General features: G+C 48.1%; 1 protein-coding gene across 1 annotated transcript; it reads right to left on the bottom strand.

Moving 5' to 3' along the window:
- Nucleotides 1–18387: 18387 nt before the first annotated feature.
- On the bottom strand, nucleotides 18388–20613 carry LOC121589658 (sex-determining region Y protein-like). The gene has a single exon (XM_041908737.1). The coding sequence runs from the start codon at nucleotides 19365–19367 to the stop codon at nucleotides 19179–19181; it is 189 nt and encodes a 62-aa protein (XP_041764671.1). The 5' UTR covers nucleotides 19368–20613; the 3' UTR covers nucleotides 18388–19178.
- Nucleotides 20614–27708: the final 7095 nt, after the last annotated feature.

Genomic DNA, 27708 nt, shown 5'->3' on the forward strand with positions numbered 1-27708 from the left:
ATGGCAACATTCCAGCTCTATAGTCCAAGCTGCTGCTGCTGCTGCTGCTGTTCAAAGCTCTACCGAGCTGACTAAGCGATCGTGACACACCAGCATCCATAACGCTACAGCTTTCAAGTAGCAATCGCCTAGTATGCAATGAATGTAATTTGTTAATTGATCCAGAGTATAGCCTACGGAGCCTACGGTCCAAGCATCTCCGTGTGCAAGTACACACACATACAGCGACACATATACACACACATGCACATTTTACGCATAATTTGCCTATTGATTTTCACCCCACCGACACGGCCGTAAACGTTTCCGTCCAGCCGTCCGGGCGCAAACAGGTGTTTCGGTCGTGATTCTATCTCAGCTGGAATGCAAATTGCTAGAATACAGCCATACCTACCCGATGAACAAGCTCTGGAGTTCCGGAGGGCGATCCCTGTCAACGACATTCCCCTATCCCGGAGTGTCATCTTGGGATTGTCATTTAGATGAGATTCCAGGCAGTCCAGCCGTGTGCACGCCCAATGCAGCATTGCAGGTGTCATTGTATTTTGTTGCTCCCTCTTTCTCTCTCTCTCTCTGGCGCGTGTGTTGCATGATCTCTTTCCACCACACTATACCTCCGGTCCTTCCAGTGTCCCGGCAAAGGGGTATCAAACACGCGCCGGGACAACCTCGCTTCCCCCCTGGGGCAAAGGGAGCAAACTGGAAATGGCCACGAGACCGATTCACGCCACTATATTAATCCGTTCGTGATGAAGGGGTCGAACCAGGGCTTCGGGTTCAATGCAACGATTCTTGCCGATCAGGACCCAGTGGAAGGATCGCTCCCGGAGCCCGAGAAAAAGGGGGGCGGAAGGAAGGAAGAAAACAGCCGGCTACGCTAAGTGCACATTTTAGTGCAGTTGCTTTTAATATGGCAAATTTGCGGACCCGATCCGCCACATTGGCATTACGCATCCCTCTTCGTCTACCAGGGCAAGGCGATGTCATTCGAACCGGATGAGCGTGAGACACGATGCAGGGGGCAGACGGTGCTGGTGTTTGTGCCAACGCTCTTTGCTTCGGGGCCGGTTTCGCCTATTAGCGTCCCCCAAGAAGACGGGCCCAAAACAAAACGAGTGATACATAAAGTGTTATATCATTGCCCGAGCGAGTCAACGGGGTGAGAGATAGAGAGAGAGAGAGACTGCACACACGCATCGCTTATGACAGGTATGGGAAACCGCTGCGTGTCGCTGCTAGTTCGCTCGAGTTCGCTTCCGTGGCGGGCCCATGATGTTACATCAATTAGATCCCGAGAGGAAGATTATAATTGTCGCAGCAACCGGAAAATCTGTTGCCTTTCGGACGGGCGCAGCGAACTATCCGAAGAACTCACCTCACTAACCGGTGCTAAACGGTGGGGGATTGGAGGATGCATGGAAGCACCTACTGCAAGGGTGCCGGCGGTGGGGCGGCTGCAAGGTTGCAATCGGATCTCAACCTCCCCTGTCCGTTCGCTTTGGCAGTTCGTTCGCGAATTGTCGCCGACAACCGTGCCGACAGCGGCAGCGCCCTGCTCTTCTTCGTGTCACACTTATCTATCGATCGCTTTCCGGTGCGGTTGGTCAGTTGCAGCGGTGGTGCAAATTCTACACACCAAACAACAACAAACTGGTCCTGGCAGAGTTCAATCCTCCTGCGATGCGACGTGCAATGGACAGCTTAGCCGGATGTAAGACCGAGCCGGTGGAGTATCATCCTGCTCTGGACGACTGGGACGGGTCGGGCCGATGAAAATGTAACGTGCGCGATGAATGATCTTGTGGATGTGTGCGGTGAAGATTAACAACTGGCGGGATGAAAAATGATCTCCCGGGGGCCGTAACAATATTTCGAGACCACTGCGGCAAGCTGTGATGATTCCATCAGTCAGGACAAGATATGATGAAAATATTATCGGTGCTGTAGAATCATAATTAAGTTTTAGCACATTTTATGTTTTCATTATCCATTAATTAATGAAGTAATGATAGTAGTGGTATTAGTAGATTAAGTATACAAGAATACATAACTTACAGCAAATTGAACGTAATTCAATATTTTTTTCGAGAATACAACGTCCACTGGCCTTTATGAACAAGTTTATTTCTTGAAAAGCTGTAACAAAACTATCGTAAAATCTATTATTTTGCAAAAACATTCATCAATACCATTAATAATTGATAAGTTATGATACGATTTTGGTAATATAGTACTATAGACGATAGTTTAGCAAAAACATACTTGATTGATACATATTTCAGTGTTTTTGCATCATTTATCCTTTCATCTATTTTTTATTGTTAGTGTAATTTTCGGTACAGAACATGCTCCAACCGCGGACATACAATTTTGCTAGATTTTTTTGAAGTTGGGTTTAATTGTACTTTATAAAATTGATTCAAATGTATTAACTGTTCTCTAATGTATAATCTAATGCAAAAAAATAAATAACTTTACTCTGCTATTTTGTTAATTGTGTTTGTCGAACTAAATAATACATTGTTAACCCACAAATAGTGCAGATATTCGCCAATAATGATCCATGCTCGTCTTTTACGTCAAACAACCTTTTAAAGGTGTTTCTAGCTGCTTTGTATTAAAATTACATTTAATTAGGTTTTATTTTTCTTGACTATTACTACTATAGGTTTACGATATTAAATTCAAAAATGAATCGGAATCGTTTTTCCGATAAGGAATTGTATGTATATTAGGTAATATTAATTTAAAAAGATATATATCCCTTCATATTGCAAGACTATTGGTACATTTACCCGTACTTTGAAACTACCGCCGCAGTACTCCAAACTAAAAGCATTTCCTTTTCCAACACTTCGCAGGTCCTCGAACCGAACAATTTCAGCTTATTTTTAGCGAGTTCCACATTGCACTCCGACGACGTTCCCGTCTGTTCACCCTATGCCCGAGCCCTATGCCCGGGTTGGTTGCACCTAGCTTGACCTCGATAATTGGTGCAACCTTGGCAATGGGTGGGTCCTTGGTCTCGCAGACGTTGCCATTGCGCTGTGTGCAAACAACCCGAACCCGAAAGAAGAAACAGCATAAACTGTCCACTCAACTGTATGCTCGTCTCAGCCCACCCGTCTTCATCGCAGCGATTCGCTGGTGCAGGTGCCCACCGGTTGCTGCTTTCCCAGGATGGGTGTGTGTACGAGCGGACCGACGGACCGCGACGCCGGTGACGACGGTGCGAGCAATCAGTGCATCACGCGTTGACAGCTCTAACTAGGTCCCCGAGCACTGCCCGGGCACGCTTAATGACGCATCAAAATTGCAAATTTGGTTCAACAGTTGTTTCAACCTTGCTCTTGCACGTGGAGCGAAGTTCTTGGGGGCGATGGGGGTAAAAAGGTGTGCATTCTTGCGAGAGGACGTCATCTGTACGCACTCTTGCGTACCCTTGTACCTTGTACACACACACACACACTCACACATCCACAATCCAAGAGACTGGTCCTGTAGTCGGGCGACGAAATGAAATAAATCGTACGTTTTGTCCGCAAATTCGTTTGTTGTCACATAAAGCAACCAAACCCAGCTCAACAAAGCCAGCCGAAGCAACCCACCCACCCGTGGGCGACACAATGGAGAGAAAGTGGAATGGAACAATTGTAAAAGCGCCAGTGTTGCCAGCACTGGCTGGTCTGGGCATGACAGGCATTCCGCTTTCAGGCGTACCCTCGTGCTTCCCACGGGGTACCATCAACCATCCGGGACGGCCGTTCGTTGAACTCGGCCAACCATCACTCCATCCATTGGGTCCCGAAAGAAAGGCAACAGCACAAAATGTGTACGGTGTTCGCGAAAGAAAGGTAGCAGCAACATCGTAGAACGTGCGGGCAAGGGCATAACATTTTTGCAAGTACTGTTGTACCTATACCATGCCATACAGTGCATGCATGATGTTCCTCAGCGATCGTAGAACCAGATCTGAGGGGAGAGGGGGTTGAAACGATGTTTGAGCACCTCTCCCCCGGGACACTTGCAAGCGATCGTTCCGAAAATAGTGTAAACGTGTAGTTTAGGAATGAAAAGGCATCGTATCGGAACTTGGCTAGTCTTTATCCTCACCCTGCAGTACCATCGTATCCGGGCGCATGCCAGACTAAGTGCCTGTCACAAATGACATAATCGGTCCTAAAATCATACCACCGGCTCCAACCGTCTACACCGGCTCATCCGTTTCCCATGGGATGCAACATATTTGCCCCATGTCTCGTAGCGCAGTTTAGCTTTGAGATCGGTGAGGCCAAATCTCGGTCCCATCCGCTCCGCGGACGCACGGAACTCGTTTAATTGAAATTGTTCAACGCAATCTGCCCGACACTTACGGGCCGCGCCGGTCAGTGGGAACGCGAAACCAGGAAGGGTGCGCACAAGAACGAGACAACGAGCTGAGCCTATCAATGAAAGGAGGAAATTCCTGTTTCGACATTAACATAGATAAAGAATGCCGTAATTATCTACGAGCTAGCTGCGGCTTTCATACCTTCCCACTTCTCTTCCACCGCAATTCGCGGTTCAATTCCCGCCCAACGCCGGGTGGGAGGCGAAGCTTCGATTCATGGTTGCGCTCTGCTCTTGCGCTAGATTTTGCGCTAGAGTTTTAATTCATTGATCGGAATCGGTTACACCGCGGGGCATTCTCGGGGCCCGAAGAAGACTCGAGAGAAAGGGAGAGATATAGAGAGAGAGACAGAGAGAGAGAGAGAGAGAGAGAGAGAGAGAGAGAGAAACTTGGAATGCTCTCGGAGCAATGGTGTGCAATGTGTGCAGAAACTGTAGGCTGTTGTGCGGCAAATTGTTAACTCCGCTGATGTCGCTAATAGCTCCGTGCGTGTACCCATCAGCCACGGTCGTGATCACAAACGATCATGCTGTTTTTTCATACTATTGGGAATTTTACGCAGTTGCTGGTATGCTGTAAATAAACTGATGTGCGATTAATGGAATGAATTTGGGAATTAATTTCCATGTGATAACAATTTCTCGGGCCTTCGCCTGTTGCTTTCATTGTGTCTTTGTAAGCATGGAAGGATTTATCGCGTCATTTTGATCACCAAAAAAGCAATACATTGTACTGTAGTCAAATTTGCAGCTAGCATTGCGATGCAGGCGAAACATACAGAACGTTGAACCGAAGCAAGGCGCACAGTGAGATTGAGTGCGTGGAGCTCTTCCCCAGTAGAGTGGAGGTTGAGTGGTGTCTGCGCGGTATACCAGATTGCCCGGAGACCAGTGAGCCATAGAAACAGATGATGTTAAATAGCGCCGATGATGGGCCGATTTGTACGATCATATGCTGCCTGCCGAGTGCAGCACAGCCGTCGAGAATAGATAGGAGGCACATCGACTCCGGCATTGGGAGTACTCCAGCCCGGGAAACTGAGGAGACCGAAAGGCTCCGGTTTGTTTTTTTTTTGTGCAGCAAAGATTCACTTTCCTACACCGTCCAACCGATCCGTTTTCCGTGCTTCGTTCTTTGACTCCATTACGCAGACACGCTGGCATCATTATCAGCCGCCGTGCACTGACATTACAACGGTCCCTCTATTCTATTCCCGGGACCGGGCAGGCCGGGAACGCACACGGATCGTACCTACGGAATTGTAGCTATTAGTGCGACCCATATGATTGCGATCATTACACACAAACGACTCACGACTCACGGCGGAAAGCGCCAGACGGACAGAATCTGCAAAAGGAAGAGAGTAGGCCGTTGGGTGGAGCATTCCGGGATGATTCGCAGACGGGGAGCAGCAGCATCAGCAAACCAGCGACACACGCTGCAGTCCCTAGCTCCATATCCGCTCGGACTCGCGGGCTCATCTCGCGGGTAATTTCGCGTTGTTGGCGATAATGATGCAATATTAAAAGCCAAAGCATCATTTCCCACTGTAGTAACAATGCTGTTGAGCTGAATGCTGTTGGTGCGGGCGATCCCGCAGTGTACCACCGATCCCGCCACGTTGGTGATCGCCGTGTGATTATTCCCGTCCACCCGATTCCGGCACGGGCTAGCTTCCCGTTCTTTGATCTTTCTTTGTGCGCTCTAATGCTCTAATTGTAACGCACAAATCAGTACAATGTGCGCATGGTTGTGGCGTACGAGTGGCGATGGTACGAAATTATGGATGAGTGCGATGTTGCAGCAGAAACGCAATTATGTGTACGATTATTAAACCTACACTTTCAATCCTATCGATGAGGTGTATCGATAGCTTCAATCGGCACCGGTCATTGTATTTATTGATTGGAAATGTGTATACTAAACAACAATTTTACAAACTTTTTTAAAACTCTTTCCAGCATAATCTAGCACTCAGTTTCAGCAGTCATGTTCAGGTTGGGTACGAAAGCTCTTCTGACGCTGCATCCTTTCTCATCCTGTCTGCCTCTTCCGATCTGGCAATCTATCACGATCATTTATCGTTCCGGTACCAGAAGAAAGTTTTGCTGTACCGCCGCACCGCCCACTCTGAAGCATCTTTTTCTCTCCATCTCGCCAAACGTATCTCGATTATGCAACAGGTTGTGGGATCGGCAAACACTCGTCCGCGGCTACCTTTCCGGAGCAGGACAACGTGCAGAGTCACCTGCACAACCGGCAGGGATGCACTATGTCTGAAGAACTCTTCCCTCGCGCACGCATGTGTTGGTGAGTGTGCATCTGGCGAAGATGGCTTGAGGAGCAACCGTAACTCCCTTTGCAAGCGAGGACGTGTCAATTTGCACGCACCATTCTGAACTCGTTTCCGCGTCCGGGGTAAAGGCCGTTCTTACGCCACCCCATTCTCGCGACGTCACGTTCTGGCTGGGGCTGGGGATATACCCACCATGGGGAAGGACGGAAGTACGGAGTATAATGCAGGGGAAGGGGGAAAGGGAGGAAGAACATTTAATGGGTTACACTTGTCGATATGACGTCCGACGCTTGGAATCGCGGAAAATGTGACAAAAGCGAGAAGGAGAAAATTGATGCGAAAGCGATAGCGAACATGGTAGTAGCAGCATGCCATGGTTTTGCCATCCGTTTCATCCACATGTGTGTGTGTATGTGTGTTTGAGTGCGTATCGTGAGGTGGTAGCGGCTGTGTGCGTGAACCAAAAGGAGAAAAATAAAGCAAGAGAAAGAGAGAAAGAGAGTGATCAAAGAGAGAGAGAGAGAGAAAGTGAACGAAACCACGATGGAGACACACCGACCGGCCGACCAACCCGGCCCCGAAGAGTTACTACCTGTAAATGACTTTGCCTCCATCGTAGCAGCGGCCATCGCCTGCCACACCGACCAACGAGAGTGATGTGCGCGGGTCGTTGAACTCGCCGCACTGTTGCTCTTTCTTTCGCTCGCAGCCCCTTCCGCGGGCTCCAAATTCCCGCCCCATTCCGGGCCTGTGGAGCGGGTGATGGGTGATGGTGGCCAGAGGATGGCGCAGTGGGGAGCTTATGCTTCACGTATGAATTCCGTCCATGCGCCACCTCCCCTCCCCCCCATTCCCTACGTACTGTGGCCCCAACCCGGTCGATCTAGGGGGTAGCGATGGGTTTACGCTCACTTTTCACTATACCCAGCAGCTCCCCAAACGGCGCGTGAACTCAAACGCGGCCCCTCATAATCTAAATCCCATCCCGTGGCTTACCACCAGTCAGACCCTCCCCCCCCCATTCCCCTCCGCCACATTTCGATTGAGATTCACCTCTCGCGATCTTCCGCGGGCCATTCATTTATTATGCTCCAACCTTCCCATCGCAGCCCCACACACACACACACACACATACGCAAACTCACATGGAACGGCCTCCCCCCCTCCTTTTTTCTTGAAGTTTGGTTTCAATTCGATCGTATGCTTTCGCTCTCGCTCTCGCTATGTTTACTTTCTTCCTTTTTTCGCTTCGTTTCGTCGTCACCTTTCCGCGTGCCGCCTGCGAATGTTTCACCTTCATGGCACTTTCTTTCTCTTTCTCTTGTCTGCCCCCTGGCCGAAGAAAGGGGGCCGGTTTGCTGGGTGGAAGAGGAGAAACAAAAGCCACATGGAGGGACGTTTCTTTCACCGATTTATTTTTTGAATGTTGATTTGATTGTTGTTGCTGTTGCTGTTGTGGTTCGTTCAAATCGTTTTGTTTTACCATATGATTGTGATTGTGAAGGAAAGCCCTGGTCAGAGGTGCTGCATGGAGTACAGTGCGTTTCAATTGTCATCGCTGTTGGTTTTGTTGAAATAATAAAATATTGGTGTCTCTTAGTACAAATGTCTGGAATTCTTAGAATTGATCTAAAAATGACATCTCATGTAGCATAAACTAAAGTTGTATTTGAATTTAAAAAATATGCATTTTCAGAATCGTTTGTGAATAACAGAAAATAAACACAAAATATTTTACGTGTGATGAACTAAACTTCAATGGCGTATAATTTATGTGAATATACTTTGCCATACAGTTCATAAGATATATCTTAACACCTTATGCATTATTACATTTTTAACTTCGTATTATTTATAATTTGTAACATTGTAATGTCGTTAAATGTTTTAATATTATTTTTTCTCTTATTCTACATTCAAAAACACACGTTGTACTGCCAAAATATGGCCATTACTGTACGCGTACGCTTTAAAGATTAGTTCACTGTTGAAGCCCATGCTCCTTTTAGCTCTATTCGTCTCCCTGCTTCAGAGATTGTTCGACACAAAATAAAAGAGTCTTTCCTTTGCCAGTCGATCGTTCCTCGAATCGCTCAAGTATTGCTAATTTTGAAGTGCGTAGCACCCCAACCATATCTCTTCCATCAACCGTCTCAGCCTCCTCGTAACCACATCCCCCCCCCCACCTCCTGCGGCACCATCATGCGCCGGGTTTGATCGACCACCCATTGCAGGCCGAACCATTCCGACACCCATCAGAACTCATCAAAAGTCTTTCCTCGCTGCTGCGAACAACAGCATGCTGCGCGCCCCTGCGATATTATTAACAAGATATATCAACATATAAGACAAAGAACGATCGATCGCGGGGGATGGGGGATGGAGAGGCTGGTCTGACTGAGAGAGAGAGAGAGAGAGAAAGAGAGACGGGCAGCATTACAGAAAAAAGCATAACAAATACACACACTCCCCCTGTGTATGGGAAGCATGTGTGGATTGTTTTTTTCCTCTTTCCACTCTTTTCACATTTTCTCGGGACGCTCTTCGCTTCGCGCGCCCCTTTTTCCCCTTTCTACCCCCCCTCCCCAACAACAATCGCATGAGGGGAGCCAATGTTTCCTGTGACGTTTTTCATGCTCTTTCTCTCTGTTTGAGATGTTTATTTATTGTCTGCCTCGTCTTTAGCTTCTTGCACTGCCTCTTGCTCGCGGTTTCCCGACGCAACGTGAGCTGGTCTGTGGTTTGGTGTGTCGCGATCGTGAAGATTTTCCCGTGATCGCCACCCCACCCCGTACGCTGCACGTTGTGTGGCGAATGTATGTGCTTTTTTTTAAGCATTTCACGGAACTGCGACTGCGATATTTGATCAACTCGATCGCCGAGCATTGACTCGCGGATTGAGGAAGTTCATGCAGACGGAAATTAATCTGGTGCACTAGTTCAAATCTGCCTACGGATGCACATTAAGCGGTTACACATTTGACGCCACACTGATGAAATTCTGGGGCCGATGGATGGTGCAGACCATCGTTACATGTAAGGTAAAGGAGACCTTGTCAAATCGAGTCTAGCTGCTGCGTATTAATGAATTAAACATTAGAGATAGAAACTTTGCGTTGAACGACACATCAACTTTTAACAACATTTTAAATGCCATTTTGCAATAAATCTATAATTTATGCTCTCTACTGAAACCCACCCCAATTGTCTCATAGAAACGTTCAGCCCAAAACCAAGTACCAATGAGTGTTAGTTGCATGGAAGCCCCAAACCGGAATGGCCAGCACGGCTGCGGTGTGGGCCTGCAGACACGACCAAAAAAAAGGGGGAGAGCTTATGTGCCAATGGATACCGCCGGGGGCCCTAGTCTATTCTTTTGCTCTTCGCCCCCACTCCCCTCGTTCATCTTTCCCATCCAACAAACGTACGAAAGTGTGCGTGCGGGATGGGACTAACAAAAAAAAAAACACGAAATAGAAAAGGCATCGCCCATACCCTGCTATCCGTTCTGTCTAGAACTCTTCTGCACTCGAGCCCCCTTTAAAAGGGTCCAAAGCGCAACCGAAAATGGAATGAAACTGACACAAAAAATACATATGTATACAGGTATACCCCAACCGGCGTCCCGATGAGGGGACAGAATTAAACCGAAAAACAGCACACATACACACACACACATACACACACACACACACATACACACACACACACACATACACACACTCACATTTCCTCAAAATTCTTGACCGCAGCCGATGCAACGTGCCGTTCAGTGCGGATTCTTCGTCCACGCCCGGAAGAAGCAGTTTTCCTTGTAGCAGAAAAAAGCAACCGAACCAATTCGGGCAGTTAGTTAAACGATTGTGACCTAAGATTCGCCTTCGGTCACGGCAAATGGTGCGAATTTAGTTTTGCAAAGTATAGTTTTTTTGTGTTTTTTTTTTTTCTCGTAAAAGTTGAACATCTCCCGCAGGAACATTCTTTTTCGGCGTAGCAAACCAGTTCAAAGTGGGATACTCTTTTTTTTTGCTACTTTTGGCGTTGCTCTCTGTCCGCTCGCACGCGGGTTTGCTACGCGCAAGACGAACCCCAGCCCGGTAGCTCGGACAGATAAAGCGGACAGGAACGATCGGCACAAAAATAGGCGAACTGTAGCATAAAAATTGGAAGAAAGACAAAACCCCCCGAGTGCCCTGAACAAAATTCGGTCTGTCTGCCGTCCCGCAGTTGAGCCGGAGGTCGATGACCCTTTTAGCCGTAGACGTAGCGGCTAGGCGCCACCTAGCTCAGTTTTTTCTCTCTTACTATTTATTCTTTCAAGATCACCCATGGGCTGTGAAGAACGCAGAATGCAGAAGTCGCGGTGCGGTTGATGAATTTTGGACAGTTTGCAAAACGGGGGCTAGGGGTTGGAAATCGATGGAAATGGGAAACATAATTGAATTGACTGACGTTTGCGGACTTAGTGGATAAAATTAGAGCTTTGATTGATTTTAAGAATGATCGATTTACTTAGAACATTGCAATAATGAGTGTCATGTTGAGCCGATGTAATGAGTTCATAAATTCAAAACGAAATATTAAACTTAATAGGCGTCAATGCCAATGTATTTTCTTGATCAGGTGTCTTAAGACTACTTAAGGTGTCATATTCGATACGATTCACACGGTTTTGGTGTGATTAAAAATTCATACAAAGGCATGCGATTGAGCGACACAGTGGCAACGGGCATAGTTTTACAAAATATTCATTTTTTTGGGTACTTGACACTATGTAACAAAAAAAAGTATTTTTTTTTAATGCAATGCAATAAGACAGCTAAAAAAGATCATATTTTTAAACGTATAGATCATTTAAGGTAATGATGGGTAAAATTGGCGAATACCTGCAGTCGACTCCGATCCAACTCCTAAATTTTCGGAACCGGTTCCGGAAGGTAGGTGCGCCTAGCAGAGTCATCAGGAGACGTCCGAAATCATCCGGAGTTGTCCGGAGTCGTTCAGAGTCGTCCGGAGTGGCCCGGAGTCGAAGTTGCCCAGAGTTTGATTCGTCTGAAGTCATCTGGATTCGAGGAACGGGCGTTCGTGGTCAGTCTCCGACCCGGTCTCCTGCTGACTTCGGTTCATGTTTATGAAGTGCACGCACTAAGCGAAAGAGGAAAAACACCACGAAATGAAATGCTTGACCAAAACACTTCTTCTGCCGATTCTGACTGCGGCCGACTCTGGACAACTTCGACTTCAGCCAACCTTGGCCAACTCCGGACGACTCTGATTTCGGCCGGCTCCGGACAACTCCATACGACTCCGAATGATTCTAAACGTCTCCGGACGACTTTGAATCCGGGTTTCTCAAACTCCGGTCGGAACTAGTGATTCCGATTTTGCCGGAGTCGGAACCGGACTAACAATAACCGAAGTCGGATCGGAATCGTGGAAGCGCTTCAGAGATCACGCCACTAGTACACAGCGTACCAATTCCAGTAAATCCAATGAGTTAACAAAACTGTAAAAGGTGAAATGAAAAAAACAAAAATGTAGAAAATATGTTATTTTTTCTTGTTTTCTTGTCTAAAAATCCAAATTTAACTGTTTGGAAATTAGATAAGATCAATTGCTACGCAATGGTAGAGTATTGTTGGACCAATGCAGCCGACGTGTATTGAAAAGAGAGGCAAAATTTGCTTCAAATGATGTATTAAATCATCCTAGTTTGGAAATAAATAGTCTCATCAATTACGCACTCTTCCAATGTGTCATCAAACGTCGTTCCCCCAAAAACATGTAAATTCCTGCCGCCGGAATCACGAAACGCCCCTCTGATAGAATTGTAAAACGGTGTCTCCTTGCATCCGCGAAGAACATCCTACACTGTTGAGCACGAACACAACCTTACCGGATCTTTTACATAATGAATGTTAATGTGATACCTAGTACCATTGGGGTGTAGCAACCCGTCAGCATAGTCTTATCGCACGATAACAGATAGCAAACCGCCGCCGCCAAACTGCTCACGTGAGCAAAAAAAAAAAAAAAACCCCACCGACAGCGTTGCCGCTCCCGCCCCGAGCGGGTCGATGATCTGCGGCCTGGGCCTGAGCGAATCATGCTGTGACGCCCTTCCGGGCGCTTGATGTACCGCGCCGGCTGATCGACATAATCGTGGCATCGTGCGTAATCCATTACCGAATCCGGGGGTGAGGAATCGAGTGGAGTTGCGCTCGGTTCGCTGCCGTAAGGCGGCAGGTTTGTTCATTCTTTCAATGGTTTCGATTGGTCTTTCGTCCTCTTCCCTTCCTGGTACGTTCTTGCTGACCCCCATTCCTATTTTTTCTACCCTTTTGTCAGCTGGACGGTCTTTCACCGTTCAGCTGTTCAGGCCAGCGATCCCTTGTTGGACTTCGAAATTCGAAATTTGCACGCGATCGTTTCTCCGCCCGATGGAACGGTGCTGGACAGCGTTTGACACTGAAGGTGCGAGAATTAATTGACCTCTGTCATGTTGGATGATACATTTTAATTTTCCGAGCCGGGGCACAATTTGAAATTCCCCCAAAACTGAACCGTGCAGAAAGGCCGCTGAAAGGAGCGGATTTTCGTGGCCGCAAACGGAAACACGTTCATATTTTCGGTGCTGACTGTTTGAACTTACCTCGGTTGCTTTTCGATCGGTGAGAGAGAGAGATGAAGGGAGAGGTGGGAAGGAAAACTCTGGAATGCCTGCAGCTCATCGGTCAGCAGGATGTATCGGCATCGCATTTGAATCTTCGCTTTATATTCGTGCATAAGAAATTATTTTTCGGGGGAGGTTTGAGCGAGCAATAGCGAAACGACGTTTCGGCCCAGAAGCTGTCCAGTAGTTCTAGTAGTTTCCTTTACCTTGAATATTTATGCATAAGAACAGCGCCGAGGACATTGAAGATTAAGGGGTTTGAATGTCGACTGCTTATATTTGCAAAGTGTTTTTAGGTTTCAATTTTGGTTGAAAGGAACATTAGTAAAGCTAATTGGTTGTGTTAACGCTATTATCATTTTATTTTACGCTTTTTGGAATCGTTTTCATTTTAGGTAGTGTGTTAGCTTGCAATTTGAAAAACTTAAAAAAAGGACAAATAATATAATTGTAATAGTTTGAGAAGATATTTTCAAATCTTATGCAAGGATTGGATTCATTATTGCTGTGAAAGCATTTATCAATATTTATGAAAGAGATAATCTTTCAAAGCATGCAAAATATGTAACATGTCTCGGGCATCTGCGCCTTAATGAGTTCATATGTATATTCTGTAGTCCAACCAATCAACTATTTAAAAATGGCTCCGTATGTAAAAGCGCTTCGAAGCAGTTCCACAGAACACACAGAACAGTTTCATTGACCACCGAAAAATATGCAGTTGCTCCACTCCATTCAACCGCTTTAAAATTCATTGTAACCGATCGCTGGCACACTGTTGCATCACACCACCTTCCCTGGCTCGGCTGGGTTGGTCTTCACACCCGGAGTGCAACGTACGGTGCGTGCATTCTATAAGGATGCGCAGTAAAAGAGGAGAAAAAAAACACACACAAGAAGCGAGTCAACTACACCACGACAAAACAAAACGAAATGCAAAAAAAAACCCTACTATCACACCAACAAACGCACAGGCTCCACCCGGTGCAATGCACCGATAATTGTCATTTTTATTTCCGCTCTCGCTTTGCCCGGTTCGGTTCGATTGCATTCGTCGCCCGGCTTTAGTATGGGAGTGTGTGAGTGTAAGTGTTTGTGAATGTGTTTTGGGCTTCTTTCCGAGTGTAATTTCTTTCCAGCCTACCGAACCCCATTTTGCCATGCTGTCTGTTTTGTGTTGATGGGTTTCTTTCGCTACTACGCGTCTCAGCTTCCCAAAGCCATCAAAGCCCGGGCGGCCGAGTGGCGTAATGATGGGACACGGGCGAAAGGGGCAAGCAGCATCGACCCTTATGCTGATGACTTTTTGCTCGTGCACATTGCAGGCATGTGTCATTTGTTTTTAACCGATTTTTGTTTTGATCTTATTATTCATTCGCTCACTCTTTTGTGTTTGCTGATCAGAGTTTACGCGAGCAATTGTTTAGTAGTTGATCGTCGGTTACATTTCTGAAACCATTGCGTTGTGTATCATTTAAAATTTGTTTGAATTAACTGTTTTGAGTTTAGAAATGTTTTGTTTTATTCACAGTAACATTAAAATGTATCCTAAAATAGTGATTATTAAGTATATTTATACAGAAGCAGAATAGTGCAAATTATTCGGGATATTCTCTTTTTTATAGCTGTGTATTTCAATGTTTGTACACCCTCATTTGAATTGCTCTTGCATAAGTCGCTCTTTTGCAATTAAATGATGAAACGATGCAAGAGATACAAAAAAATCAATCGAACTTTACAAAAATAGATTAAACTTGTTTCATTCGCCAGCTCGCTTACCGAATCAGGCAGTATGCGCTGTAACCGGAACGTCGACTTTACATAACATTCTGTTGTTTCTTACCATTCCACCCGCGGGCAGCGAGATCTATCTGGCGCTGGCTAGATTGACCTAGTTCCGTGGCAACTCTTCGTGGCAACGTGGCTCTTCCGCGTTTACCATTTACAGCGTCAACCCCAACCGAAACTTGCTGTAAGCGTGTGCGAAGCACCTGCCGCACACACTCGACGTCACGAACTTGGTCGACCGCCACCGAGAGCAAGAGACTTCGCACCAAAACACATTTCGACGTTTGTGGTGTTCTAGCTTACAGCCGGATTCGGATTCCCCCCTTTAGTTGCCCCTTCCAGAGCGCTTTAGCGCATCGTTCGCATTGCCCCAGGTAACTCCAAACAGCTCGGGCTCACCGGCGTGCGTTACCCAGGGGCAACCCCCAATCTCCATTCGCCACCGACGCATCCGAGCGTACTGCGGGGTCCGATTCGGCTGACTCACGCGAGAGACACTCACAGACGAACCCTGCCACTGGTTCGCCTCCACAAAAGTCGTGGCCCGAGTCGGTACGAGCCGGCGGTGCCATACCGTGGCCACCGTTCGCTGTGTGTTTGTCGGTCAATGATCGACATCGAAAATAAAAATATATCCAACTCGCCTCGATCTTGAACTTTTGGAAGCGACTTTGCGCGGTCGCGATCGCGCGGTTACCTACCGCTCCCCTACTGGGAGCTCTCGTGCCCGCACTCTCTCGCTCACGCGTTCTGTCTCTCTCTCTCACTCTCTCGCTGTCTTCTATTACACTTCACATCACAGCTGCATTAACCCTTCCGCTTCCATCACCCAAAGCGCAATCCGTCCGGTGGGGTGGTGGTGCGATAGACACACCATGTGTTAGTGCCTTACTGCTCCACCGTGCAACCGTGCGTTCGCCTCTCGGTGGGGTCAATCGTCGCCCTCAGACGAGCGCTCTCGCGTTCTCGCGCACGCACACACTCGCTGAAATGACTCTTCTGCACTGATCAACGAACCGTCCAATGGCGCTGCCGTCGCGTTGGTACGCGATGGTGGATCGAGGGCGGCGACGGCAGCGGCAGCGTAGTCGGCGACGAGGGCAGTTCGCACATCGCGCAAACGATCACGCATATGACGAGCCTTGAAAGTGTCACTGCCTCTCTTCCTGGGCGCGATGACGTCTGATGTCGCACATCGACCGAATGAGAGAGCTAGAAAGAGATAATGAGCAGGAGGGAAAGAGAGAGAGAGAGAGAGAGAGAGAGAGAGAGAGAGATCGAGTGAGCTGTATCGAGGGGAAGGGTAGCTTTTCGGTGGGAGAACAGCAGAGCAGCGTGTTGGAGCGCTTTCGGGAGAAGAAGTGGTCCCCATTCCGTCGTCGTGATTAGATTCCTTCCACTGGCAAATGCCGATCGGCAGCGCTGAAAAGAAATACTAAGAGGAAATAACAACCACAACAAACAACACTTCCGTGTGTGCGTGCTTATCCCCAATCGGTTTAGCTGGTCCCCAAGGCGATCCACCGCTACCGCCAACCGCAGGCCGCTCCCAACCTCACCGGGACTAGGACCACACTGCAGCGGAATACCAAATGACACCAAAGCAGGAAACGGTGGCGGCACCGTCTTTTTGCTCAACGCCCCTGCTCGTGCGCTCGTACTGCAAAGGGGACGGGTTGCGGCGTGCGGCCGCGTTGCGGAAGGAATTTTACGCGTGGCGGCACCAAAGTGCAACAGGCAAAAAAGTGATGTAATGTTGCGCGGGTTCGGTGTCTGTGTCGGTCGTAAAACCCCGGCGCACGAGTCGGGAGAGTGCGCAACGAACAAGCGGAAGAAAGCCGCAGCAGCGCTTGGTCCGGCCGTATCAGGGGGGGAGGAGGGCTGCAACAGCTGAAAAGAAATGCAATGAAGCATGCACAAGGTGGAGCGAGGAGCGAGGGTGAATGGCAGCGTTTCGGACATATTGTTGATAGATTGTAAAAAAATTAAACACACAAACATGGGGGAATGGTTTGATTTTTAAATAGTTGTTTTTTTATATGATTTTCCTCAATAATATGTTCAACAAGTATTTCGTAATAATATAATAATATATAATAAAATAATAATGATCATAATCATCATTCCGTATCCTTTCCTGCGCTGTTTCTGACCAAAAAGGGTGGCTGCTTTCTGCTCTACCAAACACAAGAGTGGGTTTTTGTCTTTCGATTTCTGTACTGAAGCCTTCGCGACTATCAGACTGGCAGTGGCTGTTTGGATGGGTTTTTGCTTTGCAGTGCAATGAACGAAACAAATCCTAATACCGGACCCTGCTTGTATTCTGGTGGTTTACGGGGCAAAGGCAACGTTTACGCTACACACTTCTCGCTCGACAAACGCGTGAAAAAACGGAGCAAAAATGATAATTAAAAAAATAAAAATAAAAAACACCAACCAAAAGCTTCGGGACCATTCGCCCGGCAGGGCGCGTGTGCCCCGTTGGGCCCGTTGGCAGTATTGGCAGTTTGGAGGCTGATTCGTTTTCTTCCTCTCCCCCATTCGCCTGCTACACCCCCTAGCTCTAGCTCACACAATCTCACATTCCTTACAACAGGGTAGAGGACAGGAGGAGAGAAGGAGGCGGAGAAGACGAGTTGGATGGGAAGTAGTAGCGCGGGAGTGTTCGTACAGATTAAAATAATAATTAATTAACTAAAAAAAATTGAATACTTCCTCCCCACGTTCGGCAGACGGACAGAGTGTGTCCGCTTTCGCTTGCATCTCCGTAGTAGTAAATCGTAGTTAAATAACACTCGCTCACTAAGAATCGAACGATTGGGCTAAGTGTGCATTGGTGGTAATAGGCGGAGTAGCGGGAGGAAGCCAAACAAACAAAAAAAACTTAGTCACAATAGGGCAGTGAGATTTTGGTGAAGTTGACTTAAAAAAGAAGAGTGAGTGACTCGGGTTCGCCCTCCCCACCTCATCCGAGGGGAGAGGGGCCACTTAAGCGCGAGTTAAGATTAACATTAAAGTAGTCAATAATAATATTAAAAATAGCAGTACATAGTAAAAAGACGTTAAAGGTAGGTTGGTGAGTGAGTCAGTAAAAAAAATAATAATACACAGTACAAACACTTCACTAAGGCACTTCTCCAAGAGCGGCTCGAGCCATGCGAGCGAACAAGCAAAGTGCAACCGTGTGTGAGAGTATAACCGGGGACAGAGGGGGGTGTCCTGCTTGAAGTATCCCTTTTCTTCCCTTTTCAGAACAGTGATCGATAATGGGCGCTTTGTAAGAACGAAAGCAAAGGAAAACGAACACACACACACACACAATCCCTCTCCTAAGGACCCTCCTCCTAACATTCGCACGCTCATACTGAGTGAGGAATCTCCAAAAAAAAAACAAAGAATAATAATAATATAATAATAATAATAATTACTACTAGTAGGCTACGATTACCCCCAAATTCATCCGCGGGCGACCACTGCGGGGATTCATCCGTTCCGCATACGCGGCTGCTAACCGGTGCCAGCGCTGCTGCCGTGTGCCGGGGGCCGGGAACTTCCTTTTCCGCCGGCTGCTGGACGTTTCCTCGCGGCTTCGCACCCACCGAGCCTGGGGCGCAGTCCACCAGCGCAGTGCCATCGGGACAAAAGGGGGGGGGGGGCGGCTCCCTGTTGACGGAGTTTGAAGTTGTAAGGGTCGTGGTGGGCCAGTCGGTTTCCGCTAATACGTCAGTAAAAGTATCACATTGTGCTGCTGTTTGCAGGCGAGAGATTCACGTACATCCCTAAGCCGGGGGAAGAGAGAGAAAGCGAGAGAGAGGCACTCCCAGCACGAGCCACACATTCACAGCGATCATCATTTCACACAAACAAAACCGTAGCACATACACACACACGCACACACACGCTCGCACTGTCCTGGGGCTTGGTTGCAGGATGCTTTCCTCTCCCGGGGACTCCCTCAGGGGGCTGAAGGACTCTCGCTGGTGTCTCGTTCACCCGGTCTCTACAGGGCTGCAAGGACGCGAGGTGCGCTGCTAGTATAGCCCGGTCGGGTCGAGGTAATGGCACTTTACTTGATGCTGCTGCTGCTGCTGATGATGGTGCGGCATTCGCTGGTGGTTCTGCAGCTGTTGATGGTGGTGGTGGAACGGGGAGCGCTGGGAGCTGCTGGCGCCACTGCCGGGTCGCCTGTACATTCCGGTGGGATCGAGTTTGCGGTTCATCTTGGCGGATGGCTGGGGTTTGCTTTTCGCTTTGCTACTGCTGGTGCTGCTGGGCAGGGTTCGTCGCTTGGACAACTCGATGCGTTTCGATGCGTTGGTGCGTGGAATCAGAGCTTTCCTCCTTCTTCTTCGTCTCTAGTAGTAGCCGGTAGGGTCCAAGATTTCCGGTGCCATCGTGTTGTGCAAAGCAAGGAAATGGGCGATCGATTATGGCTTGTGCTCCAGCGCCTTAGTAGTGGCCAGTGGGGTCCAGTTTGCGTGCCATCTTGAAGCAGGTTTGCGTACGGTTCTTCAACTCTTTAATACTGTCGGACACGAACTCTCTTCTTACTGGAGCGCAGCTGCGTTTTCAGACGATGTTCACTCGCCTACTTCTCCTTCTAGTAATGACCAGTGGGGTCCAGCTTCTTGGCCATTTTGACTGGTGTAGATAAAACTTTTCCAAAACGCAACACACTGGCAAAAACACACGTGCAAAGTCCAACGGATTTAACAGTTCCGATTTGGCACTATAATCGGTTGCTTGATCGGTTCACACAAACACACGCGAGGGTACACGCACGAGAGTTATGGCTTTTCCTTCACGACGAGATGAGATGCGGAACAGTTGTGCTCAGTAGTATCCGGTCGGGTCGAGGATCTCCATGTCGATGCCACAGACGTAAAGAAAGAAGTCGAAAGGGCGTAGCAGGACCGGAAGGGCACAACACGCAACAGCACGCGGCAGGGCCGACCGAAAGAAGGTGGTTAGAGAAAGAGTCACCAAAGCTCGACCGCTCGGAAGGTTGGAAAGGTTGGCGCGCGTCCGATCGGTTCGAACTCACAGTAGCGAATGAGCTGCTGGCACGGCGCACGTTCCACTGTATACCACCGGAGCAGCGATCGCAACCACTCAGCAGTCACTCAAAACGGGGCAGGCGGTGGGGCGGTCGGCTCACGTTCCACGATCGGCACTCGTTTCGCGATCGTCGGGTTTTGTGTTTTTTTTTTTGCGTGCGTGCGTTTCGCGATCTCGCGGAAAACAATCGCTTGCTCACCGCGGTAAGGGAAAACTGTGCGTGAGATCGCGAGAGAGATGCTCGCGCTGCTTTGCGAGAGTGCAGTGTAAGCGTGCCGGGAACTTGGGCAGAGAACAACACCTCCAACAGCGTGTTGCGTAGTTGTAGCGGCTGGGCGGATGGCCTCGATGTTACTCACTCGGCTGACGCTGTCGTTCTGACACCTTCAGTGGCGCGACCGATGCTCTTAAATCGAGAGCTGCTGCGTTCGCTCGCCTCTCCCAGCGGTTCGGTTCGCTTTTCCTGCTCGAACGCCCTGCCACGGAAGCGGGCCGGAAAACGCAGCGGCTTGCAAGCTGCTCGAAATAAAAGCACATAGAAGAAAAGCAACAACAACAACAACAACAAAAACTTCCCAGCGTACAACCGCCACACGCACAGCACGCTGAAACACCCTCCCGCCAAGGGGCTCGGGCCGGGACAGCAGAGGAACCGGGAATGGGTCAGACGTGCGCAGGAAAGAGACACCACGAGCCTAGCTCGAATGCCAGCTGCATGGCCCGGTTCCTACAGCCGCTTCGAGCATTCGAGCGATCGTGATCATGCGGATGCCTCTATGTCTTTCGTCTGATGGCATCTCGCTCTAGCGGCTCTTTCCCGTGCACCGGTTGTGCTCCTGCATCCCGGCATTAGAATGATTTAGATTTTTCCGACCCTCTTGCTCCCGTGCTTGCGGGTTTTGCTTGCCCATCTCGCTCGCACAGCACACAAACACTTCGCCACCAACCACACAACGGCACAAGGGCACATGCATCGTCACAGCTTCCGCAGGTAGACGGAGGTAAGCTTCCTTGAAAGGGCCTTCTTTTTTTTTCTTGTGCCTTTCGGGCTGGCTGCAGCATTAGAAGATGTTCGGAGGATTCTGATTCGTCCAGACGGAACCGAAACGATCAGTTTCTAGGAGGAGCTGTCGATCGCTTCGTTTCGTTTCCTTGCTCCACTCGCTTCGCGCTTTCGAGCAGCTGCGCGTGTCCTTCGCCCAGTCATAAAGGATTGGATCGAATTTCCCCTGAGCACGGTCCCGGAACTTCGGTGGCATGGTGGGGATTTTTAGAACGTTCTAAACTGTTCGAACCGTTCGTTCGCTAAGTGCGGAAACAGATGGCTACCGTAAGCTGTGTCGCTGTACGGTTTAGGTAAATTAGAAACTTTTTTTTCTCTAATAGATTCTTCCGCTCATGTGTCCATGTGTCCAACAGAACGGAACTTTTCGGGTTGGGAAAACGGGGAAATAAAAATCCCATATTCTAGATTCTTTGCACTCCCGTTATGCTGCAGGAAGCTATAACTATTCAAATTATGGCAAATAGCGCGATGGGGCTTCTCGACCGGCTTATATTACTTCCCACTTGACGGACAACTGTTGCATCACGCCATCAGGCTGTATCCATAAGTGATGCGCACAAACGCTCCTATCCAGACTGCGTTTTAATTTTGCTGCCTGCCCACTTTGCTGCCCACTGTACCGTACGACCCGTTGGTGACGCACACCCGATTGGTGTCAAATCGATGGGATTTGGTTTTTAGGCTGCAAAGCGTTTACTCTTTCGGTTGGCGGTTCCGTTTGCGCTTCGAGCCGTGAGCGGTCGAAGCAGGAGTCGAAAAACCGGGTTTGAAAGTAGGCCACCAGACTTACTCATCGGTCATCGGAGAGTTCGTTTGTCGTCGTGAAGGGGCACGCAGTACGGGGCCTTTTTTTTTCTTCATTCTTGGCTGAGCTTAATTACATTATAAATATTTGCCCTTAATTGTTCTTCGCGGCCCGGTCTCGAACCTGTTTTCAGACACTTTACTGATCAAGAGCGGAGCATTGAGAGTATCATATCATGGAGTTTAAGTTTGAGCGATCATATCAACCGCTCAATAGAATCAAAATCCTGAACCTGAACCTGAAATACTAGCTGAAGATCAGCTTTAATGACTTTTTGCTATTTATGATGAAATGTTTAAAAACTGCCTGTCTGGAACGGGGTAAGACTTTAACATGTTTTCACCTATAGCGTTCACATTCAGGTGCACCATTCTGTCCTGAAGAACTCCCCGTATTTTGAAACATTCAATAAGGTAAATTACAAGCAAATGAGCAAACACCAATTAGCTCCGGGCAGTTAGAGCAAAGCTTACCTTCTAAAGTCAGGATTAGTTCTAAGCCAAACAACACACTCACACACACACACTCACACACACACACACACACACACACACACACACACACACACACACACACACACACACACACACACACACACACACACACACACACACACACACACACACACACACACACACACACACACACACACACACACACACACACACACACACACACACACACACACACACACACACACACACACACACTGAAGGCCTTTGAATGCTTCGGCGAAACGATTAGACCATCAAACCAGCGGGTACTTTGGTGCGTCGCTGTCGCCCACCGGTCAATGTCACTCCCACGCAACTTTCTCTTGGGCAGCCTGGGGGGCTTTTGTCTACACCGGCCGTACGTGCGAACTGCTTTGCACGTTGGAATTTCCCATACGCACGGGTACCCATGTAGCCGCGTGGCACGAATAGAGTTCGCAGCGTGAAGCTCAAAATTCTACCCTACTTCTGTGAAAACAACCCGTCCAGGAGGGTCCTGCCGTGTCAATATTTTGATTCTACCCTGCAGAGTGATACGTGTACCGCGGTGGCCAAATAACACCGGAGCGATGCGAACGCAAAACAAGTGGCACAAGAACAACAACAACCTGCACATGCTAGCCGCTGTGTGGATGTCAACCTTAACCCCTTCAGATGATGGGGCAGGGTCAGGCATCGCCTGGTGTGTCTGGGTGAGCGTTTTTGGTCGTTAAAATTCGATCGCTTTATTGCAGGACTCTGCCACAGCGCTGCCGCAATTTTCTCAGACTGCACTGCTAACCCTTTTTTTTTGGAACAGCACAGAAGAGACGATCATTTACAAATGGTTCCAAATGGTTCACTTTACATTTTCAAATGACAAAGGAAAGGTTTGTTGTTTTAGGTTTTTTTCTGGTTTGCTGCTTCACCACTACAGGGCGACAGGGTTAACTCATTTGCACCGATTTCCCAAAACGCTTTCACCCTGCTTCCGGTGCGTGCAATAAAAGGCTAAATGAAAAAAGTGTGTTGGGAAATCCCAGTGCCAGTGCACCTTCGGGAAGGACTATCCGATGTAGAGTGAGCATCGGGGGATGCAATTTGTTTATGAGGCGAGATGAATGAGTTGCATGATCATCTCGCATCTCTAGGTCAATGACGATATTGTTTGGAAAACATAGAGTTCTGTTGGGCAACAAATCGTAGCCCTTGCAAGCACAGGCGACAATAAACTTTCATTCTTTGGTGATGAGATATTTTAGAAGAAACTAAGCCATCAAATAAAATTGAGCTAAGCTATGCTATACATTCGGGAGGACTGTAAATAACACAACAATAAGAGGAAAGCATATCTGCCGAGAAACAGTGTGTACCTGTATTGATGCCACTTGTTTATGGTCGTTGCTTCCAATGTTGTCTATGGGATTTTGGAGAAAATGTTGATCTTTGCACTCTTGTATATTTCTTTACACTTTGGGTCATATTTGAAGGAACTAAGCTTTTAAAAAAAATCCAAAAATATTTTAAAAAAATTCACTTCATCGAATAAAATAGGTTACTGTGCTCGATACGAAAGAAACATCCAACGATTCGGCCGCAATCCGTGCGTAAAATGGCACCACATTACTCATTGACAGCTCTTGACACACACAGACACCGTTTATTTTAACCCATCCGCGAACTCACTGACCTGCCTGGCGCGTCCATGTGCTTAGCTACAGTCAAAAGCGCACCAATGAATTGACAAATCTAACGTAATAACATGTGATTGAAGCAGCGCCGCCCCTCTGCCGCTGCTCCACGGCAGCCGGCCAAACAAACATCAGCAGTGGTGTAATAGGGACAGTTTACCACCCCACGGGGTGCTACGAGCCAGATCGGATCTTTGAACTCCTGTGCCACACATACGGACCCAGCAAGGTAAACAGAGAACCTTCTTCGGGAGATCTGACACGGTAATAATATTAATATGTGTTCTTTATTGATTTCTTTCGATCGTCGAACGGTCAATTTCCATATCCGCACAAACGCACACATGCATCTTCTTGTGTGTTTGCATCGAAACTGTAAGACTTAGCGAAGAGTTGCATAGGAAAAACTAGCGCCCATTTGCGGTGCTATTCGTAAGTGTTGCTTGTTTGTTGGGTAAAGCGGCATTCGGGGGCAAAACGCGAGGTACGCGGGCAGGAAGCAGAAGACACCCTGACAAGATGACACCCCGGGCACATGGAATAGCTTAGCATAGTTCGCTGCAAGTTGCATCAGCAATTAGCATGCGAAGCTCCACGTGTGCCAGTCGATCATCGCACTGGATCGTGTCACGTGTTTTGCGTCTTACGCACTACAAATACTCCTCCCTCCTCCTTCTTGTCTGAGAAAGGAGCGAAAAACACACACACACGCATAAAGGGGAGGGGAAGCAAAGTTCTCGCGACCGACGCTGGGGCGGCGAATCGAAGCCAACCGTCTAATGAGCGTCTAGTCCGGAGTTCATTCACCGTGTCCTCATTTCGGGGTTTGCTTTTCGCGTTTTCTTTCGCGCTCGACTCGCGCATACCTCCGCGAGGCACCATTGCCGCTTGCTCCGCGCTGTTCGTTGCAGGGTTCCAGGCCTTCTAGGCGTTCTTTAGGGAGTGAGTGTATGTGTGTGTGTGTGAGCTGCGAAGAGTTTCTTTTCTTTTTTTGTATGATGACCTAAATCTTAGCCGGATGGAGCATTCGAACCAAGAAAGTTCTTGTTCTCGGGACGGTTAGCATCGGTTGGATGGTAACTTTCTTCTCATCAGTATGCGTGTACAGTGGTTTGGTAGCGACGTTGGTCGCAAACGGTACCAGCAAAGCGCTGGTATAGAATAGGTACCACGCACAAAGCGATTAATGTTCTTCGGGGGCTTTTCCCAGCGCAAACCCATCATCTCCATTACTCCATCCCACAAAAAAAGCTACATTCAGAGTAGCGGGAGTAAATCAGCTGGCACAAGGGGGATGGGGGATAATAAAATACCGCTTGTTACAGCCGCCAGCTAACGGGTTCAGTTGGTTTCGGTTAAAATCCGCAAACCTAGCGGATTTTGGGGCTTTCGGGCGGGGCGTAGCGCGGGCACAATCGCTTCCAGCCTCCAGCCAACGGGACCGGCCAGAGGTCACATGTTGGGCTGGTTGTTGAGGCGGCAGGCTCGAAGAACCCGCAACCGCTAATCGGCGCATCTAAGCCGTTACGAAAGCTCCATTTCGATCGCGGATCATGGATGGGTGGAGCGGAGTGGACGGGCACTAAGCACAACCGCTATACCATTGGGGGTCTATGTGCTTCAGTGGTACAGCTGTGGATGTACCATTAGAGAAGCGGTCATACATCTGTGAAGCTCTAATGCGAAAAGATAACACCACTCTTTCGATCGGTCAATAATTTGGTTCGAGTTTTCGACTAAGACCATCCGATCATCGACTACGGTTGGGCTTGTTCAGTGTACTGAGTCAACGGCGTGTTTCTATTCAATATTCCAAAGTTCTTGCCCCCTGCCATGATGATCGATTAAACGTGTCCTGGGATTGAATCCTGCCTCGCCCGGCTGAGGCAACCGGTGCATGACATCTACATGTGACTTGCTGCACGTCCGATGATGGGAAAACGTGCTGCACGCCCAATGAAGCTACATCGAACCACACGATTAGTCATTGTCGCGAGCGTTCGGTGATGGCGTTGTAGAATATTTGAATAACGGTTCACCTACTTTTGCTGCACGGCTTGGTGCTGTTTACAAGGTACGGTTGTTTGCTTCTAACTTGGAGGAGCTTGCCATGCGTTACTTTCTTTTGCATTCGATGCAAGTTATGCGCTAGAAGGGTTACGCATGAAAGATTAATATGGACCATTGTTGTTGTGCCACGATTATTTAGATGAGGTTTGTGTGGCACGTGTGGCGCTGTTGGGCAAGTAATTGGAAATGCTTGGCTACGGGAACGATTTGTTGTGAAAAGTTTTTATGCAAATGTAAAAGTATACTGCGGGTATAAGTAACACATATGTTTAAACTAAAAATAAACTAAAATAAACAAAATCAATTGGTAAGTACACAGAGATAACCTTGATTATTGTTTAAAGGTCTTGTAAACCAAATATGAAACATGTGTTTAACAGCGATCACATTGATTTGCCTCGTGCAAAAATACTCAAACCACAACTGTGTTTCTCCATTTTGCGACAACTGCCTTTATCACTCATACACACAGCACAAGAAAAGCTAGCTGTGAGTAATGGTTGATATGTTGTACTTTAAACTTTAAACAGTTTGCAAACCACCACGAACAATTTGTCTGTTTCCTTGAAAAGAATAATGTTATGCTCACTGGTGGTCGGTTTGTAACTGGTTCTCCATTAAATATTTATCTAGAACCGGACCCCGTACGCTTGTTGATCAACATAATCATCCATGCACCTCTTACACCGGCTAAACAATAACAGATTTGCCCCTGCCCGGTGCCACCTGCCGGCTATGTACCGGCCCTTTTAGCTGACGAAACAAACAAAACCGCTACATTTTGTGGCAAACTCTTACACTCGGAAGCATGGCAAATCCTAAAGCAGTCGTTAAATAATCGCAAAATGTTTATTAAATGTGTGCGAGAGCGCGCGCGCGCGTCCGCTCCTGAACGCTTTCATTCCGGGTCCGGTGCGGTCACCCATGGGCCCGGATCGGTCGTCCATTCGTAGGGTTTCTGTTCTTTTTTAAATGTTGGTGTTGGAGCCATCGTGAAGGGTTAAGTTGTTGTTTGTTGCTCTTGGCATTTTGCTATTGCTTGGCAAAAGGGAGGAGAGAGATGTTTCTGGTTTGCTGGTGGCGGCGGGCGGTCGTTTGTGCAATCGGCAGTAAGACCGGCAATACCGGGCCGGGCCGACTTCCTCGGAAGTCGGAAGCCCTAACGTGTGAAAGTTGTGCGGTTTGTACAGATGGGCACTGCAGAACCCGATCCGGACAGCGTCAGCATAATTTAAGCCGCACATCACGAGCCGGGACCTGAAACGCTTCCGCGAACGGAGGTCTTCACTGCGCCTGCGATGATAGGTCGGCTAGAGCATGGAAGATTGTTTATATGCGCGTACATTAATCTCAGTCAGGCGCAGTGAGTTTCATTTAAACGGCCGCAGAAGTTGGAAT

The sequence above is a fragment of the Anopheles merus genome, chromosome 2R (assembly GCF_017562075.2).
Source record: "Anopheles merus strain MAF chromosome 2R, AmerM5.1, whole genome shotgun sequence".
In the NCBI taxonomy this organism is placed as follows: domain Eukaryota; kingdom Metazoa; phylum Arthropoda; class Insecta; order Diptera; family Culicidae; genus Anopheles; species Anopheles merus.

Excerpts from the sequence above, each read along its gene's own strand:
- LOC121589658 (XM_041908737.1), bottom strand. The coding sequence starts at position 19,367 with ATGAACCGCAAACTCGATCCCACCGGAATGTACAGGCGACCCGGCAGT.